The sequence below is a fragment of the Enoplosus armatus genome, chromosome 1, assembly GCF_043641665.1.
Source record: "Enoplosus armatus isolate fEnoArm2 chromosome 1, fEnoArm2.hap1, whole genome shotgun sequence".
Lineage (NCBI taxonomy): Eukaryota > Metazoa > Chordata > Actinopteri > Centrarchiformes > Enoplosidae > Enoplosus > Enoplosus armatus.
The window spans coordinates 817,504-835,957 of record NC_092180.1 but is presented as its reverse complement, the minus strand read 5'-3'; the positions used below and the strand labels follow the sequence as shown (position 1 = coordinate 835,957).

Below are 18,454 nucleotides of genomic sequence, written 5' to 3'. Positions count from 1 at the left end.
TTGTTTAAAATGATTTAAACGCGATTTGCTTGTATTTAAACTGTGTTTAAACGTGTTTGCACGTCTGATGTCTGTGTTTTATTTGTATTATGTTACAATACATTACTTTATTTACGGTATGTTTAAGATGTATTGTCTGCTTTTCATCATTAAAATACATTATTTAGGTTTATTGAAGGTTACCTCGAGATATTTAATAAAGTAAACGTTACATTAATTTTAATGTGTTAAGAAAAACGATTAGAAAATGATTTTAATGTGTTTTGAACCCAAAGAAACGTTGCAATTGTGTTGCCGTACTGATTGACGGCATTTTGCGGTATTTTTACAGGAATCATTTCTTTCATCTGATATTACCGTTTTTCGCAAAGATCGCGAACGCAGCGTCACGCCTCATCACGATCACATGACGCTTTGTTGACGGTAGAAGATGAAGGAAGATGGCGGCCCGCTGGAGCAGTGAGAATGTGGTGGTTGAGTTTCGGGATGCCCAGGTATTTCTGCCCGAAAGCTCTGGTGTTAATAAAGTGACTGACAGCTCAGGTGAACAGGTGGACAGGTGGACAGGTGGAGGAGAGTTTAACAGAGTCCACAGAGTCAGGAAAAGTAACACACCGTCCAGGTTTACACCGCCATACTTAACAGTACACTGATGAATCATGAATAGTCGAGTTAACAGAGTTTAACGTCCATATTCGAACTAGTAATAGAAGTAATAGAAATACAATAATTAAATTAGGGCGAACGTTAATTATTCGTGAAAATACTTGTTAATTGCCGCCTTTAAGCTTCTGTGAGTCTGAACTGTTATTCCAAAGATTTAGTGCTGAATCGACTACTGCATTAATCGATAAATCTGACAGAATATTAATGGACAACACATCTGTTCAGTGAATCAGTTGTTTTTGAAGTAAAACCTCATCCATCCTCTGGTTGATTTGTCTCAGTAGACTGAATATATTTGAGTTTTGGACAGTTGATCGGACAAACAAGACTTTCATTTCAGCGCTCAGGGTAAATAATGTAGGAACAATAAAACACTGAAGCAGCCGGTCTCATGGGGTCAAACATGTCTGGGAGCGTTCATCTGCAGATGATGTGGACGTCCAGTCTTTGCTGCTGGTCTAGAGTCCAGTACTGGTACAAAAACTGTTGGGCTGACAACGAGCACGTTTTTCAAAGTGAAATAAAACCCTCTAAGGTGTCCTCAGTGTCCAAAATATCACATGATGATGTTTGATCAGGACCTAATGATGAAAAACTCCAGAGGTCAAACCGATGCTCCTGTCAGCTGATCAGTATCAGTAAACATCAGGAGAGAAATGTCAGATGTGTTCCACAAGAGAGGCTGACAGGTTTTATTTTTACACTGTAAAATGTCCCAAACACTCTTAAAGAACCATATTTAAAAGATCATTGATGAAGTGTTTATGTTATGTGTCATGGTAAAAGAAAAGATAAATATCTGCCAACATATTGTTATCAGATTTTTAAAACTCTCAAATATATATATCTCTCTCAAAAATCAGTATATGAATACAATATATAGCCATATGTCCAGATCAACTGCCACCTTCTTCTTCTTCTTGTGTTTTCAGGCCACCGCCATGTCAGTGGACTGCCTGGGCTCACACGCCGTACTGTCCGGGTAAGTTCAGTTCACCTGAACGCACCGCAGTTCTTCACTGTGGAAAAAAAATAATGTAATTCAGTTTAGACCTGAGTCTAGACTTGAGTCTAAACTCCGTCATGTGACGTAGTGGTGAGTGAGGAAGTATTAGTCTCTGAAGAGGAGAAGATCTTTGTTGTAGTTTCTGGGACCCCTCTTCTGTGCTGCTCAGCACAACGTCAAAGATTAAAAGACCTTGATAGAACCAGAGTGATTCTTTTGACATCATGAAATCAGGAGTACCGTTGACATAAACTGTGTTCTTGTTCTACATGTTTTCCAGGCGGCGTTTCCTGTACATGGTGAACCTGGAGGCTCCGTCTGAACCTCCGAAGAAGATTAGCCGACAGAGTAAATGGGACGTGGGGACGGTCCAGTGGAATCCACACAAATCAGAGTCCCATGTCTTCGCTGCCTCGGTGAGTTCTGCTGTTAATAATGACTAACGTGTACATGAGAGGATGTCTGTACATAAAGAAAAGTATTTCTGAGTGTGTGTGTTGTCTTCAGAGTAACCAGCGTGTGGATCTGTACTCGTGGAGGGACGGATGTGGAGAAGTTCACACCTCCCTGCAGGGACACACCCGGGTCATCAGGTAACAGCAGTATAATCAAACGCACCTCTCTGGAGGTTAGCAGGCACTCTGGACTCACTGTGACGCGTTCATGGACTCACTGTGAGGTCTTGCCGTCCTCAGTGATCTGGACTGGTCCTGGTTTGAACCCGAGTTCCTGGTCACCAGCTCAGTGGACACCTACATATACATCTGGGACACCAGGTCAGAGGAAGTTATGATCTTTAAAATGAATCATCAGGTGCTTTGAACACACCTTTGTTACCTGAATCATGAAATGTGCTCACCACGAGGTCCATTTAGTAGCTGTTCTGAAGCTTTCGTTCATGTTACATGACCTTCATCAGCTGATGGAGAGCTGTAGATGTCCAAATTCACATTTTTCTTTTTCTTGACTAAAGGTCCACTTACTGTATTCTCCGTCTGTGTTGGTCAACTACTGTTTCTAAGAGTGAACTTTTAATTTCAACGAAATATGTACTCCATGAACGATCATGTAAACAGTGTAGTGATTCTCACTTACAGGTCAGTTGGGTTCATTTGCAGAATTAGACATAAAGAAAGACCGTCAGTTTCCATGGAAACACTCACATGTTTTCTCTGTTGGAGTCCACAGAGACACTCGGAAGCCCACGGTGACGCTGTCTGCTGTTGGTGAGTATTTAAAGGGCTAAATCAGCTTAAATGAAGGAAACAGGAGTGACAGGAGCAGATGTTATAGAAATAAACTGAAGTAAATGCTGCTAAGAACTGAAAAATATAAAATATAGCTGTGCCAATACGTTTTATTTTTAACCACCTGAGTGCCTGCAGGTGGACAGGTGGATCTGTTGTGCCACCACTGAATGAGGCATGTTTGTTCCTCTTCACCAGTGGATGAAGTCACTCCTGTTTGTATTCTTTTTCTTCATGAATCTATATACTGAGGGGTGACTTGGAAAGATGATCATCAGGAAGTGAACACGATGATTGTAGTTAAAGAGCAAAAAGATGCTAAATCACCAATGTTTTCTGTAAGTTCACACCGCTTTCATCCTTTCATCCCATCTCTCTCGATTCCAGCCGGGGCGTCTCAGGTGAAGTGGAACAGGAAGAACCAGTACCTGCTGGCGTCCAGTCATGACGGAGACGTACGGATCTGGGATAAACGAGTGAGCAGACGGCGTGTTATCTGAGCTGCACAGTGAGCCGTATGTGAGCGTCAGTGGTGGAAATGTTTGTGTGATTTTTCTCCGGACAGAAGCCGAACACGGCGGCGGAGTACGTGGCGGCTCACCTGTCGAAGATCCACGGCCTCGACTGGCATCCGGACAACGAGTTCATCCTGGCCACGTCGAGCCAGGACAACTCAGTGAGGGTGAGAACGACGAACAGACTCAAACACAACGCTGACGCTGTCCTTGTTACAGGCTGCTCACTAAGACTGTTTCCATTAGAGAGTCAAAAGAAAACAGGCTGTCTGTTGTATTTGTGATTCAGTCGGCCATTTTCACGTCACACTACATCGGGCTTCAAGGAAAAACACGTTTTATTTAAGGATGTCTCGAAGGACACGGCTGAAGATACATCAGATACATCTGTGCGACACATCTGTAAGAGAACAACTCAAAATATTCCCTGAAGATGCAGCCGGACTCTGGAGACCAGTAGACTTCCTGTGTTTAACTTCTCTACTTTCTCCTGTGTGTGTGTGTGTGTGTGTGTGTGTGTGTGTGTGTGTGTTTAGTTTTGGGATTACCGACAGCCCAGGAAGTATCTGAACATCCTGTCCTGTCAAGTACCAGTGTGGAAGGCCAGGTACACGGTGAGTATCGACACCTGAGCTCAGACTGAAAAGATCAGATCAAACTTTATTGATCCCACCAGGGAAATTTAGTATTACAGCAAAAACTATATATATATACATATATATATGTTTATATATATGTACAGATACAAATCTGAGTTAGAACGCCACACACAGTACGTCACACTGACCACTCTACATAAATCTAATCTCTAATCTCAGTTCTGATAAACCAGATCATAGTGGGAGTACCTGTTACAGCAGGTCCTGATAAACCAGCTTTGCCGGTATATCAGACATCATACATATCACATGTTTCCTGTGTGTGTGTGTGTGTGTGTGTGTGTGTGTGTGTGTGTTGTCAGCCGTTCTCTAACGGTCTGGTCACAGTGATGGTTCCTCAGCTCAGGAGAGAGAACAGTCTGTTACTGTGGAGCACGCTCGACCTCAACAGTCCCGTCCACGCCTTCGTGGGACACGACGACGTGGTGCTGGAGTTCCAGTGGAGGCCGCAGAAAGAAGGTGACCAATCACACGCTGAGGATTAGGAGACGTTCACACACTTCCTGCAAAACCTTCAGGTCTTTAGTGCAGCTTCACAGTCCCCCCAGAAAACACAGAGAACCCAAGTTCTGTGTAAATCAGACACTTTGTTTTGATCCGTCTGAACTCTTGAACATGTTTTGAATGAAACAGACGCTCCTCTCAGGTTGGGACACCAGTCTGTTTCCTGAGCAGACGTTTACATGCGTCTATAACAAGTCCCACAAAGTGTTTCCGTGATGTTTCGGTCATCTGTCAGCAGGTTGTATCAGATATCTGACACTATCCAATATTAAATATTGATGTATTGAAGTATTAGCATATGAATTGTGTCCATATCTCTGAAGCTGACAGCTGTTTGTTGTGTTGTTGTTTACGGTGTTTTCTTGTTGTTGTTTGTCGTCTCTGCAGGCTCTAAGGATTACCAGCTGGTTACGTGGTCCAGAGACCAGACTCTGAGGATCTGGAGGGTGGATCCTCAGCTGCAGAAGGTCAGTGCAGCCTCAGAGAGACGAGTGTTCTCCTGTCTCTGGTTTGTCCTCATGCCTGTGTGTTGTTGTGTAGCTGTGTGTCAGTGACGTGGTGGAGGACCTGATGGAGGGGATGTCTCTCACCGTGGAGTCGGAGAAGTCCCTGTCGTCTCAGGAGAGTCAGCTCAGTGTCGGTCCCGCCTCCGAAAACCTGCAGGGTGAGAAATGTTTCAGTGTAAATCACTGCAGATGAAATATTTCGTTTCCTACAGATTAAAAAACAACTGATGATTTTAGAGATTTTCAATGTGTTTCAAGAAACGATTCAAGGCAAATCATAAGAAGATATGGACACTATTAAAACACTGAGTACTGTGTCCCACTTCAGTAAAACACACCAGACTGCACACTAGATGATGTCAGAGGGTCAATAAAGCTATTACAGTTCATCAGGGGGCGGGGGTGGGGGGGGGGGGGGGGGGGGCATGACGGTCTGGACCACATTTCATCACAGTCCATCCAACAGCTGATGAGGTGTTTCAGTCTGGACCAACAGACAGAGAGACAGAGAGAGACAGACAGAGAGAAAGACAGAGACAGACAGAGAGACAGACAGACAGAGAGAGAGACAGAGACAGACAGACAGAGACAGACAGAGAGACAGACAGACAGAGAGAGAGACACAGAGAGAGACAGACAGAGAGAGAGACAGACAGAGAGAGAGAGACAGAGAGAGACACAGAGAGAGAGACACACACAGAGAGAGAGAGAGAGAGAGAGACACAGACAGACAGACAGACAGAGAGAGAGAGACAGATAGACAGAGAGAGAGACAGACAGACAGACAGAGAGAGAGAGACAGACACACTGCCAGCATGACCAATAAAATCAAACATGATGTTCAGTCCAGTCTGATGGACTCTCTCCGTCATGTTTTTCCACCTTGTTTGAGCCTGTCCTGTCCTCTGTCTGTGCTGTCGTCCTGTCCTCCGTCTGTCCTGTCCTCTTGTCATCTCTCCGTCCTGTTATCTCTCTGTCCTGTCGTCCTGTCCTCTCTCCTGCCGTCCTGTCCTCTCTCCGTCCTGTCCTCTCTCCGCCCTGTCGTCTGTCTCCCAGATCAGGACGTCCGTCAGGACTCGGTGGTGGGTTCAGGTCTCCCTCAGACTCTGCAGCAGGAGTTCTCTCTGGTCAACTTGCAGATCAGAAATGTCAACGTGGAGGTGAGACTGAGACACGACTTTTAACAGACATTTAGGATCAGGGGACAGAGCTGAGGACTTCTTCTTCTGCTGTCACTTTGACCGCAGCAACTTCCTGTTCCTGATTATAATCTCCTGTATTAGGCGGCGGAAAGCCGGGAAAACTGTCCGACTCAAGTGTTTTGTTTGTGCAGATGGACGCGGTGAACCGCAGCTGCGTGGTGTCGGCTCACTTCGGCAGCCATCAGGTTCACCTGGTGGTGAAGTTTCCCGCTCAGTATCCCAACAACGCCGCACCCACCTTCCAGTTCGTCTCCCCGACGACCATCCCCTCCGCCATGAAGACCAAGATCCAGAAGGTACCGAGGCTCCTGAACGCACCACAACACACTGTTTGATGTATCTAATTTTTACATTTCATTTAAACTTGTCAAACATCAACACGTTCCTGTCTTTCTTTTCTAAAAGTAAGAATGAACCTGGATGATGTTCTGAGAAGTGACTCTTTGTGTTTGACAGATTCTGACTGACACGTCTCTTCAGAAGGTGAAGAGGAACCAGAACTGTCTGGAGCCGTGTGTCCGGCAGCTGGTGTCCTGTCTGGAGTCGGACATGGTGAGGAGACACCTTGTTTCCTTCTTCCCTTCCCTTCCTCATCCTTTCCTTTCCTGCCTCCTTCTTGTTCACACTGGATGGTTGATTTATTTCCAAGAAATGTTCTGATCTCCTTCCTGCTCCTCAGAGGATGAACCCTATAGATTTTATTGTCCCCATGATCATTCCTCTAGCGCCACCCTCAGGACAAACCTTTATATTGTGCTGTACTCTGTGATGAACTCTGCAGCCTCTAGAGGGAGCCAGCGGACTTCACGCTAATATTACATTTTTATATTCTACAGTTTCTCGGACTTCATCCTGCATCTTTACTGCTGCAGTTGAATCCTCCAGCTCTCGCTTTCTAACATGTCTCCTCTCTCAGACTCAGGAGGACGGTCCGCCCACCGGCCCCTTCGTCCTGTCCAACCCTGTCACTCCAGCCCTGCAGGCGTTCCCTCGAGTCACCAACACATATGGCTCCTATCAGGTAACGGACACATATACACCTTCAGGAGCAGGATGACAATGTAGGAAATCACAGCGTCCATCACAGACTGATGATCGGAACAGAGGAGGAGGAAGTGAAAGCATCATAAAAGACAAAGCTGTCTCTCCGTCTCTCTTTGTGTTTACAAAGTTATCTTTTTTTCCCCAGGATGCCAACATCCCGTTCCCTCGGACTTCTGGCGCTCGTTTCTGTGGCACCGGCTGTCTGGTTTACTTCACCCGACCAATCACCATGCACCGCTCTGTCCCGCCCACTGAGCCCACTCCCAGGTAGAAACAGACAAAGTGTTTTTAAAGGAGCCGGAGAATCTGCTTCTACAGTATCAAGATCCTACAACTCATGGACATTAGTGTCTTTCTTCAGCCGCACCTTCACAATACCACTGTAGTCCATTGCAACGTGTGTTTCATATAACTAGTCATGTTTACAGTAACCAACTAGTCATGTTTACAGTAACCAACTAGTCATGTTTACAGTAGCCAACTAGTCATGTTTACAGTCACCATCTCGTCATGTTTACAGTAGCCAACTAGTCATGTTTACAGTAGCCAACTAGTCATTGTACAGTAACCAACTAGTCATGTTGACAGTAACCAACTAGTCATTGTACAGTAACCAACTAGTCATGTTTACAGTCACCATCTCGTCATGTTTACAGTAGCCAACTAGTCATGTTTACAGTAGCCAACTAGTCATTGTACAGTAACCAACTAGTCATGTTTACAGTCACCATCTTGTTGGTTGTTACTGTTTACAGTAACCAACTAGTCATGTTTACAGTAGCCAACTAGTCATTGTACAATAACCAACTAGTCATGTTTACAGTAACCAACTAGTCATGTTTACAGTAGCCAACTAGTCATTGTACAGTAACCAACTAGTTATGTTTACAGTAACCAACTAGTCATGTTTACAGTCACCATCTCGTCATGTTTACAGTAGCCAACTAGTCATGTTTACAGTAGCCAACTAGTCATTGTACAGTAACCAACTAGTCATGTTGACAGTAACCAACTAGTCATTGTACAGTAACCAACTAGTCATGTTTACAGTCACCATCTTGTCATGTTTACAGTAACCAACTAGTCATGTTTACAGTAACAAACTAGTCATTGTACAGTAACCAACTAGTCATGTTTACAGTAGCCAACTAGTCATTGTACAATAACCAACTAGTCATGTTTACAGTAACCAACTAGTCATGTTTACAGTAGCCAACTAGTCATTGTACAGTAACCAACTAGTTATGTTTACAGTAACCAACTAGTCATGTTTACAGTCACCAACTAGTCATGTTTACAGTCACCATCTCGTCATGTTTACAGTAGCCAACTAGTCATTGTACAGTAACCAACTAGTCATGTTTACAGTAGCCAACTAGTCATGTTTACAGTCACCAACTAGTTATGTTTACAGTAACCAACTAGTCATGTTTACAGTCACCAACTAGTCATGTTTACAGTCACCATCTCGTCATGTTTACAGTAGCCAACTAGTCATTGTACAGTAACCAACTAGTCATGTTTACAGTAACCAACTAGTCATTGTACAGTAACCAACTTGTCATGTTTACAGTCACCATCTCGTCATGTTTACAGTAACCAACTAGTCATGTTTACAGTAACCAACTAGTCATTGTACAATAACCAACTAGTCATGTTTACAGTAACTAACTAGTCATGTTTACAGTAGCCAACTAGTCATTGTACAATAACCAACTAGTCATGTTTACAGTCACCATCTCGTCATGTTTACAGTAGCCAACTAGTCATGTTTACAGTAGCCAACTAGTCATTGTACAGTAACCAACTAGTCATGTTTACAGTAACCAACTAGTCATTGTACAGTAACCAACTAGTCATGTTTACAGTCACCATCTTGTCATGTTTACAGTAACCAACTAGTCATGTTTACAGTAACAAACTAGTCATGTTTACAGTAGCCAACTAGTCATTGTACAATAACCAACTAGTCATGTTTACAGTAGCCAACTAGTCATTGTACAGTAACCAACTAGTCATGTTTACAGTAGCCAACTAGTCATTGTACAATAACCAACTAGTCATGTTTACAGTAACCAACTAGTCATGGTTACAGTAACCAACTAGTCATGTTTACAGTAGCCAACTAGTCATTGTACAGTAACCAACTAGTTATGTTTACAGTAACCAACTAGTCATGTTTACAGTAACCATCTCGTCATGTTTACAGTAACCAGCTAGTCATGTTTACAGTAACCAACTAGTCATTGTACAGTAACCATCTCGTCATGTTTACAGTAACCAAAAAGTCATGTTTACAGTAGCCATCTAGTCATGTTTACAGTAACCAACTAGTCATTGTACAGTCACCAACTAGTCATGTTTACGGTAATCAGGTGTGAATGTTGGACAACATACTGGTGCCTGAACCCGACCTTTAAGACACAGCGGCGGCACACGATGCGTTTAAAAACACCACTCCTGTTTCAAAGTGTCAACAAAAAACACCAACTTTTATCTCCCAGTGATAGAAATGAATCTACAGCTGGATGTGAGTGTTTCCCCCTGCTTCCAGTCTGTGTGCTAAGCTAAGTGAAACACATCCTGGACCCATCTGTGTGTGTGTCTGTGTGTGTGTGTGTGTGTGTGTGTGTGTGTGTGTGTGTGTGTGTTCAGGTCCCTGTCAGCTCTTTCAGCCTATCACAGCGGAGTGTTGACTCCGATGAAGATGCGTTCAGAGTCTCAGAGCACTCTGCGGTTGTACAGCGGCAGCCCGACTCGCTCCGACAAAGACACCGTCTCCATCTCCTCCTTCTACTATAAAGAACGGGTGAGACACACACACACACCAGTATCACTGATCTGTGAGGTTATAGCAGAGATGACCAGTTGACTTTGTGGGTGTCTGACTGAACTAACAGACACACATACAGAACATGTGTGTGTGTGTGTGTGTGTGTGTGTGTGTGTCAGTCTGCACACACCGAGTGTTTATCTCATTAACCCTTTCTCTACTTTTGGAGATGTCTCTCCAAACTGTATGGAAGTCCACTGAAGTCAAAACTACTGAGCACACTAATCAGTAGGTGAAGATCTCAGAACAAAAGATGATTTAGTTTATTATTGGTTAGTCTGTCGATCAATTGTTTAGTCTTTTAACACCAAGGTTGCTCCTTCTGAGTGCTTATTTTGCCAAAAAAACGTGATTCACTTTAAAATGAGTCACAACATTAAAAGTGTTGACTACTTTTCTGTTGATCGAATATATTCAACTAATTTCAGCAGTGTGAGTGTAAGCGTTCAGCTTCTCAGCAGACATGTTGACTTGCTGCTGTTGTTCATGCTGCTTTACTGGGACACTTGAACTGAACAGAGCCATCGTCAGTGTTTATTAATAACCTGTGATTTTCTCACTGAAGTCAAAATGTCTGCTGGGAGAAAACGACCTGTTTGTCTTCCTCACGCTCGAACTCGCTGTGTGTTTATGAAGCTGCTGTCAGGCAGAAGCCGTCTTGTTCTCCATCAGTACTTTTGTCATTAATTAACTTCCATATGAAAAGCGTAATGAGGACGCTACTCATTACCTCTACTCATTCACTGTGACCTGTGTGAAGCGCTGCCTCCTTCACAGTCCACATTCCCAGCAAATACACTGAGGCGATGGGTAGTTCACGGGGACTGGGAATGTGGGGCGCTGAGTCACTGATCAGCAGCACCTGACGAGCTCGCTGATGTCTTGTGGTGATCTAAACGTCCCGTCTCTGTCTTACTGGCTGTCTCCCTGATGGGCTTCTCTTTGTTTTGTTTTTTTTGTTTTGTTTTTCTCCGGCCAATCACCTGCCCCCATGCTGCTGTGGGCCACTCCTTCCTATTCTTCTCCAATCAGAAGCTCCCAATCTCTGCCTCCCGTCGCTGGTCTGTCCAAACCCTCCATGATTGGCCGGTACTGAGCTCTGTCCATCAAACCGCCCATCCCTCTTTTCTGTCCTCTCTGCTCCGTCGCTCCTCCTCTTCCTCGTTGGGATTTTAACCTTGTTTGTTGCATGTCACTGATTGGCTGACGTCCCCTCAACTAACAGACTGAGAGCTGCTAACAGAGTGAACTGACATCAGGTGTCCTGGATTAGAATTTTAATGTGAATCAGTCAAACTGGATGATGTGACGATTTCTTTTTACTTGAATTTGAGGTTTTGACTTTTGTTACAGAAACACTTCCTGATTCTGTCATCAAGTCTCGTGTGTTAACATCCCAGTGGAATAAAGTAGAGTCTTTACTGATGGTCTAATGTAGTTTACTTGGTCATTAAACCAACGTAAAAGCCAAACAGAAGGGAAATAAATGCTGCCTCAGTACATTACTGAGATAACAGCAACACAAAGTCAGCACACCTAAAAATAAACTCGAAAGAGACCGTCACGACATTTACTTCCTGAAACCATGTGGGCGGCAGCGTTTAAAGGTCCCTTTAAGAAATAGTCAGACATTTTGGAAAATAATGCGAGAGCCTCTGCTGGTTGCCTGGCAACCTCACGGCGACAAAGAGATGACAAGAAAGTCTCGGCACCCGGCCAAGAAATGGTCGCAGCACGTAACTCCCCCTAAATCTACAAACTGTGTTTTAAAATATTTCTGTTTGTGTTCAGATGAAACAAACGTTAATCAGTGAGCTTCAGACGAGCAGGCTAGCTGTTTCCACCTGTTTCCAGTCTTTATGCTAACCTAAGCTAACCACGTCCTGACTCCAGCTCTGTACTGAACGCAGACGTCGGTCACAAACTGTAAACGTGAACCTCGACTTTATGATTCATACAGATGAGAAGTATAATTTAAGTTTGCTGGAGAGTGAAAACGTTTCCTGCAGTTCTTGCTGAAGCTCTGCAGCATCATTAGTTACTGTTAGCTTAGCTACCATCAATGTGCTTCCTACCAGAGGCAAAAACTAGCAACAGTGACTAGCATCGTTAGCTAGATTCTAATTCAGAACACGTATCTGCTGCCTGACTTCCTGTCTGTCTCCAGCTGTCTAAAGCTTTTGTTCACTAACATTTAACAACAGGAAGGTTTCTGTGACCGCAGCGTCAACTTCATTTTTGATTTGTGATTTGGCTGTTCAGGCTACACATGAGTTGGTTAATAAACTGAAGACTAACATGTGTTCACACTGCGAGCGCTCACAGACAAACTGACTCTCAACAGGTCCGTCACCGTGACAACTGATTCATACTTCAAGTTTATTTTGTAGGGAGGCTGAGCCCTGACGATCCTGTGGAGCCTTCAGTTTGGAAAGTTTGTCTCCAACATTACGATTCATCAGCCCCATCCTGGGGCCTCAGATATCCAGAAGAATGTACTAACTGTATGAAGTCCTCAGAAAGTTCTTAAAGTTCCTCTTTAAAGGACGTTTTCCTCGACAGGAACAGTCTGAACCTCTGGCCCCATCCACCATCAGTGGGAGTCTCGCAGTGTGAACAGTCTCTCACAGTAAGACCACTTTTAATCAGGTGGTGCTTTGTCTCCTCTGCGCCTGCTGTCTCCCTCCTCCTCCCGTCTGTCTGTCTGTCTGTCTGTCTGTCTGTCAGAAATCCCGCCGGTTTAAGACGAAGCGAGAGGGGACGGACTACGGCAACCGTCCCATCAAACTGGCCGGGAAAGTCATCATCCAGGAGATCTCCTGTCTGCTGCCGGTCCACAAGGCTCTGGGAGAGAGCTACATGTGAGGGACCAGACCGAAACACAAACACACCGTCCGATTATTACATATTCTGATATTTTATTGACCAAACGATTCATTGCAGAATACCCTGCAGATTAATGGATAATGACAATAATCTGTAGTTGCTGCCTAAAGTCTAAAGTGTCAATCACAAGAAAGTTGAAATCAAAGGTTCAGCTCAAGCAGATATAAAAGATATATAACACGTACTTTATCTCCTCCGCTCGTTGTATCGATCCTCCACCCCAAAACAATGCACATGAGTGACTTTACTTTGTGTCCCCATCACTCACAAACTAGTGTCAACTAGTTTCATTGGAACTACTTTCTACTGAAGAAGTAGTTCCTGTGAAAACTGTTGACACTGTGAAGGTTTTTGTATTTCATATGAACCTTTAATGCAAATTCAATCGATCCCTGATGATCAAACTGATCGTGTTTCCTCAGAACTGTCAGATCTGCAGAGTTTAGTCACCAATCATTTTCTGCATGAAATAGTCCAATAAAGAGCCACTGTTAGCAGCCCGTCAAATCAAACCTCCACCTCAACGAATTTTCCGCCAGCTCTGATCTGAAAACTCAGACGAACCTTTTGATTCATGGAGCTGGGAGGAGGTGCAGCCTGACAGGCGGATTACTGGGCACAAATCGTCAGGTCACTGTGGAGAGCTTAGTGGAGTCTGTTGACTTGCAGTACAAATATCTCTCATGATGTTTGTGTGCATTCAGTTATATATTATTTATATGTTTTCTGTTCAGTCTGAACATGAACGACATCCAGGAAACATGTAAGAAGAACGCAGCAGCAGCGCTCACAGCCGGACGCCGAGACGTGGCAAAGGTAAACAGCTTACACTCAAACCACGGGTCTCCTGATGGTGGCGCTACAGCAACTGTCTGAGGTTCATCTTTCAACATCATCGACTTCAGGTCTTAAAAACATTAAAACTAAACACTTCAGACTATAGACGCTGAACAGTTCCAGGGTTCACAGATAATTGAGTTGTGCTAAATGTTATATATTCATACTGACATGTGAACTTTCTGTCCTCATTAATTAGGTAAACTGGCTAATTAATACTTACTACTTAATGTTTAATATAATAGAAACATCTGTGCAAGTGTTTTCCTCCAGTCGGGATATTAATACAGTTGTCCTGATGGTGGCGCTATGACAACCAGTCAACACCTGTTGTCTGACCTACAGCACATCTGTCCTGTGAAATGCTGACGACAAAGTGTGTGTGTGTGTGTGTGTGTGTGTGTGTGTGTGTGTGTGTGTGTGTGTGTGTGTAGGTGTGGGCCCTGGCGTCTGCAGCCACCAGTCAGGACCTGAATCCAGACTCAGACCCGGACACAGAGACCCCCTGGGCCAGACACCCATTTGGACGCCAGCTGCTGGAGACTCTGTGAGTTTATTTGTTTCCTCCAATCAGAGCTGAAGCTTCATGTCGCAGCCAGTAAACTTTCAATCCACTGACCGGAAACCCAAAAACAAGTAAAACACTTTTAGTTGTTTGGGTCAAAGGACAAGATTAGATTAGATTAGATTAGATTAGATAATCCTTTATCAAATTCAGCACAAACACAGAGATAAGGACAGATAAATAAAGTAAAACATAAATTAAGAAAAAAGACTAACTAAAGTCACAATTACAAGGCAGCAGTACAAATACACACAGTACCCACGAGCAGTGTTGTACTTGAATTAATACTGCAGTACTGACGTATGTAGTACCATGAGATCATCTACAGCACACACCAGAATAATAACAGGATGAAGTAGAGATTCTTGGTGTTTGTATTCATGTTGAAATCTGATGTAATAAAACAGGTTGGAGTATTTCAGCAGCAGGATAGAAAAGGTCTTGATGTAAATGTAAAGACGATCGATCTGTGTGTCGACCCCCCCCCCACAGTCTGGATCACTACAGTCACATGAGCGACGTTCAGACTCTGGCCATGCTGTGCAGCGTGTTCAGAGCTCAGGCTCCTCCAGACTGTTACTCTCTGTACGGACACCACCCATCACGCTCCTCCATGTTCCCCCCGCACCACTCACGATATGTAAGTCTGACTCATTTTAACTTTAAACTTTATTTAAACTGAATCTGTCCTCCCCCACATGGTGTCCATGTGTTCAGCTCAAACTCAGCACCAAGTCCGACGTCTCATCGAGTCAATTTAAAAAGTATAAAGCTGCCAGGAAGACAAAATAGTAAAAGTATAATAAAGTATATTATAGAACAGTTAAATAATAGTTTCATTATTAACACTCACATACAGCAGAAATACTGAAACACAGTCGAGTTCCATGTAAAGTGAATTTATTCCAACTCTTTTTCATTGAAACTCAAACTCAACCCAAAGTTTTAAAAACTGCAGGTGTGACAGATGTTGTCTCAGCTTGTCTCTGCACGCTGTTTAAATAAAGTTACATTACTATTAAAAAAAAGGCTTTCAGGAAGTGATGTCATACTGTGTCTGTTGTCTCAGCCCAGCTACACGTCCAGCTCCGTCACCTCGGGCTCGTGCTCCAGCACCTCGGACTCCATCACGACAACCACCTGGAACACAGGTGAGACTCCGCAGCGCCGCCCGCAGGCCGACTGCCGTATTACTACATCACTGGGTTCCTCTCCACCCAATCACGTGTTTTGTTATTGTTTGCAGGTAGAGACTCGGAGCACGCCACCCCCTGGGGTGAATCCTCCCCTGACGACTATCGCTATGGAAACCAGGTTTACACGGATCCACGGGAACGAGAGCGAGAGCAGCACGACATGAACAAGAGGTGGGCGGTGGGAGAACTGGCGTGACTGGTGTGTGTTTCATTAACACAACTGTGATGTCACTCTGATGTCATTTCCTTTCCTCCTGCAGACTGCTGGACCCCGCCAACACGCTGCAGTTCGATGACTTTAAGAAGTGTTATGGTGAGATCTTGTACCGCTGGGGTCTGAGGGAGAAAAGAGCCGACGTGCTCAAGTTCGCCTCCTGCCCTCCTGAACCTCACAAAGGCATCGGTACGTTCAGTCCTCACAGCTGCTGGAGAAGTTCAACTTTTTAAATTCCAGTTCACCGGACGTGCATGAAGTGAATGTGTGTTGATGCTGGGAAACCAAGCAGAGGTGCATCCTGTGCAGGCCAGTCTGTGGCCTTTATGTCACAATAAGAAGTCAAATTCTGATTTTGTTAGTCCAACATATGAGATAAAAAGTCACATTTCTTCAGGGAAAAAGTAGAATAACAAAGAAAGCAGAGCTGGTTAAGCAGCACTGTGTCCTCCGTCAGAGCTCTGGAGACTTGTCTTTGACCTAAAGTTTGTTGAGACGAGTACACGTCCCCTGAAGCTACACAAAGGTGAAGGTGGAATTTATGTGTAATGAGATACTAATGAGCTCCACACAAAGACAAAGAAATTAGGGAGGCTCTGTTAGCTCCATTAGCTTGTAGCTCGCTAAAGCCCATCTTAGACTTTCTGCACCACAGCCAAATAAGACTCTGACACGTGTGTGAATACAGACAACCTCTGTAGACATCTGGATCAGCAGCAGATTGTTATGAAGTGCCTGATGGAGCGGAGCGTCTCTAATTCGTTCATATCACGTTGCTCTGTGTTGTCTCCCTGCAGAGTTCGGTGTGTACTGCTGTCACTGTCGCAGTCAGGCTCGTGGTACTCAGTGTGCCGTCTGTAAGCGTCTGACCTTCCAGTGCGCCATCTGTCACGTGGCCGTGCGCGGCTCCTCCAACTTCTGCCTGAGCTGCGGTCACGGAGGACACACCAGTCACATGATGGACTGGTTCCGCCGGCAGGACGAGTGTCCGGCCGGCTGCGGCTGCCACTGTCTGCTGCAGAGCACCTTCTGATACCACACAGACGCTCTGCTGACTAAAACCAACGCACCTCCCGAGAGGGGAGGGGTCCGATCAGTGTCCGGTCAGTCAGAGCGGACGCCCATCGATGATGCGACTGACCGGAGCCTCTGATGATGAGCCAGTCCATCACTTTGCTCTAGAGTCCAGACTACATCCCTGCTGACCTCTCCTCAGGACCACATTTCCACTGGGACACTAGAAGCACCACAACCCCCCGCTGCAGCCTGAGCCGGTCTGTGCTCAGCTGTCACCATCTTAAGCAGATGTGAGGCCTCCTTCACTGACCTGACACCGAGCTGCTGCTCTTCTGTACTTTTACCACAACTAACAATCATTTTCCTCATCTACTCATTCGTTTTTTTGTTTAATCCTTTTGTTTATAAAATGTCTCAAAATAGTGAAAGATGTCGATCACGATTAGCCAGAACCAAGGTGACTTTTTGTCCGACCAGCTGTTAATGATATAAAACATTCACATTTGAGAAGCTGGAACCAGAGAGTTTGTTTGACATTTTCTTCTTGATAAAACAATGAATCATTCAATCAATCATCAAAATAGTTGTCGATGCATTCTCTGACTAATTGTTTTTCTATGGAGCCAAAGTGGTTCCAGAAGGAAGAAAACCTCATTCAAAATCCCATTGACATTTGTAACAATTCTAACAACTGAAGATCCAGCCTGGGAACAAAACCTCTCTGTGTGTCGCATGTCTCCCTTCATATGTTTAGACGGTAGTTAAAAAATCTAGTATTGTCTTTGATTCAATATTTACCTTTTTAGCTGCCATTAACAAACACATTTTCCCATAAGCCCCATAGTCTGTCTGCGGTTAGTTCACTGCCTGTAATAACAGTGGGACAGTCGAGTGTCTACGCTTAGTTCACTGTCTGTAATAACCGCGGGACAGTCAAGTGTCTGCGGTTAGTTCACTGCCTGTAATAACAGTGGGACAGTCGAGTGTCTGTGGTTAGTTCACTGTCTGTAACAACAGCGGGACAGTCGAGTGTCTGTGGTTAGTTCACTGTCTGTAACAACAGCGGGACAGTCGAGTGTCTGCGGTTAGTTCTAGCGACTCCACAGCTAAGTGCTAACAAAACATAAGATTTTATCCCAAACAGAGGATTTCTGCTCAGAAGGAGCGATGAGAAACGGATGTTTGGTTGTTCACTCGGAGACGTTTAACTTCTGGACCTTCATGTTCGCAGTGGCCTTAAATACAGACAAATACAGATGTGTTCACACTGTTCCATCAAACTGTTTGTGAAGTAGAGAAAAACTTTCTGAATTCTCTCTGTGAGGAAAAGAACGTTTGAATAGTTTACAAATGTACTTTATGTAAAATAATAATAATAATAATAATAATAATAACAATAAAGATATGCTTGAATTCAGTCAAAGTGTCATTTAAGTTACGGGACATTGAATCACAATACTGCAACGTTTGTATGAAGCCTTTAGATCTGAATGACCTCATGTCGTGTCCTTGAGCGCCACCCTCAGGACAAACTACATTGCTGATTCTAAACTGCTT

The 18,454-nt window shown here is 44.2% G+C and overlaps 1 protein-coding gene across 3 annotated transcripts; it reads left to right on the top strand.

Moving 5' to 3' along the window:
* The first annotated feature begins 425 nt into the window (after positions 1-425).
* wdr59 (WD repeat domain 59) lies at positions 426-18,314 on the top strand. Of its 3 annotated transcripts, none has more exons than XM_070901790.1 (27): positions 426-494; positions 1,599-1,648; positions 1,953-2,088; positions 2,180-2,265; positions 2,368-2,448; positions 2,861-2,898; positions 3,307-3,395; positions 3,485-3,601; positions 3,971-4,048; positions 4,396-4,552; positions 4,985-5,064; positions 5,138-5,261; positions 6,160-6,263; positions 6,437-6,601; positions 6,762-6,857; positions 7,222-7,326; positions 7,495-7,616; positions 10,005-10,158; positions 11,218-11,271; positions 12,910-13,043; positions 13,803-13,884; positions 14,340-14,452; positions 14,963-15,110; positions 15,540-15,621; positions 15,717-15,837; positions 15,927-16,069; positions 16,678-18,314. In XM_070901790.1, the coding sequence occupies exons 1-27, from the start codon at positions 441-443 to the stop codon at positions 16,911-16,913; spliced, it is 2,949 nt and encodes a 982-aa protein (XP_070757891.1). In that variant the 5' UTR covers positions 426-440; the 3' UTR covers positions 16,914-18,314. The 3 variants fall into 3 exon arrangements, with proteins under 3 accessions (XP_070757891.1, XP_070757890.1, XP_070757892.1); XM_070901789.1 differs by having other exon boundaries at positions 11,215-11,271; XM_070901791.1 differs by lacking the exon at positions 11,218-11,271 and having other exon boundaries at positions 15,540-15,618; positions 15,711-15,837.
* The last annotated feature ends 140 nt before the right edge of the window (positions 18,315-18,454 follow it).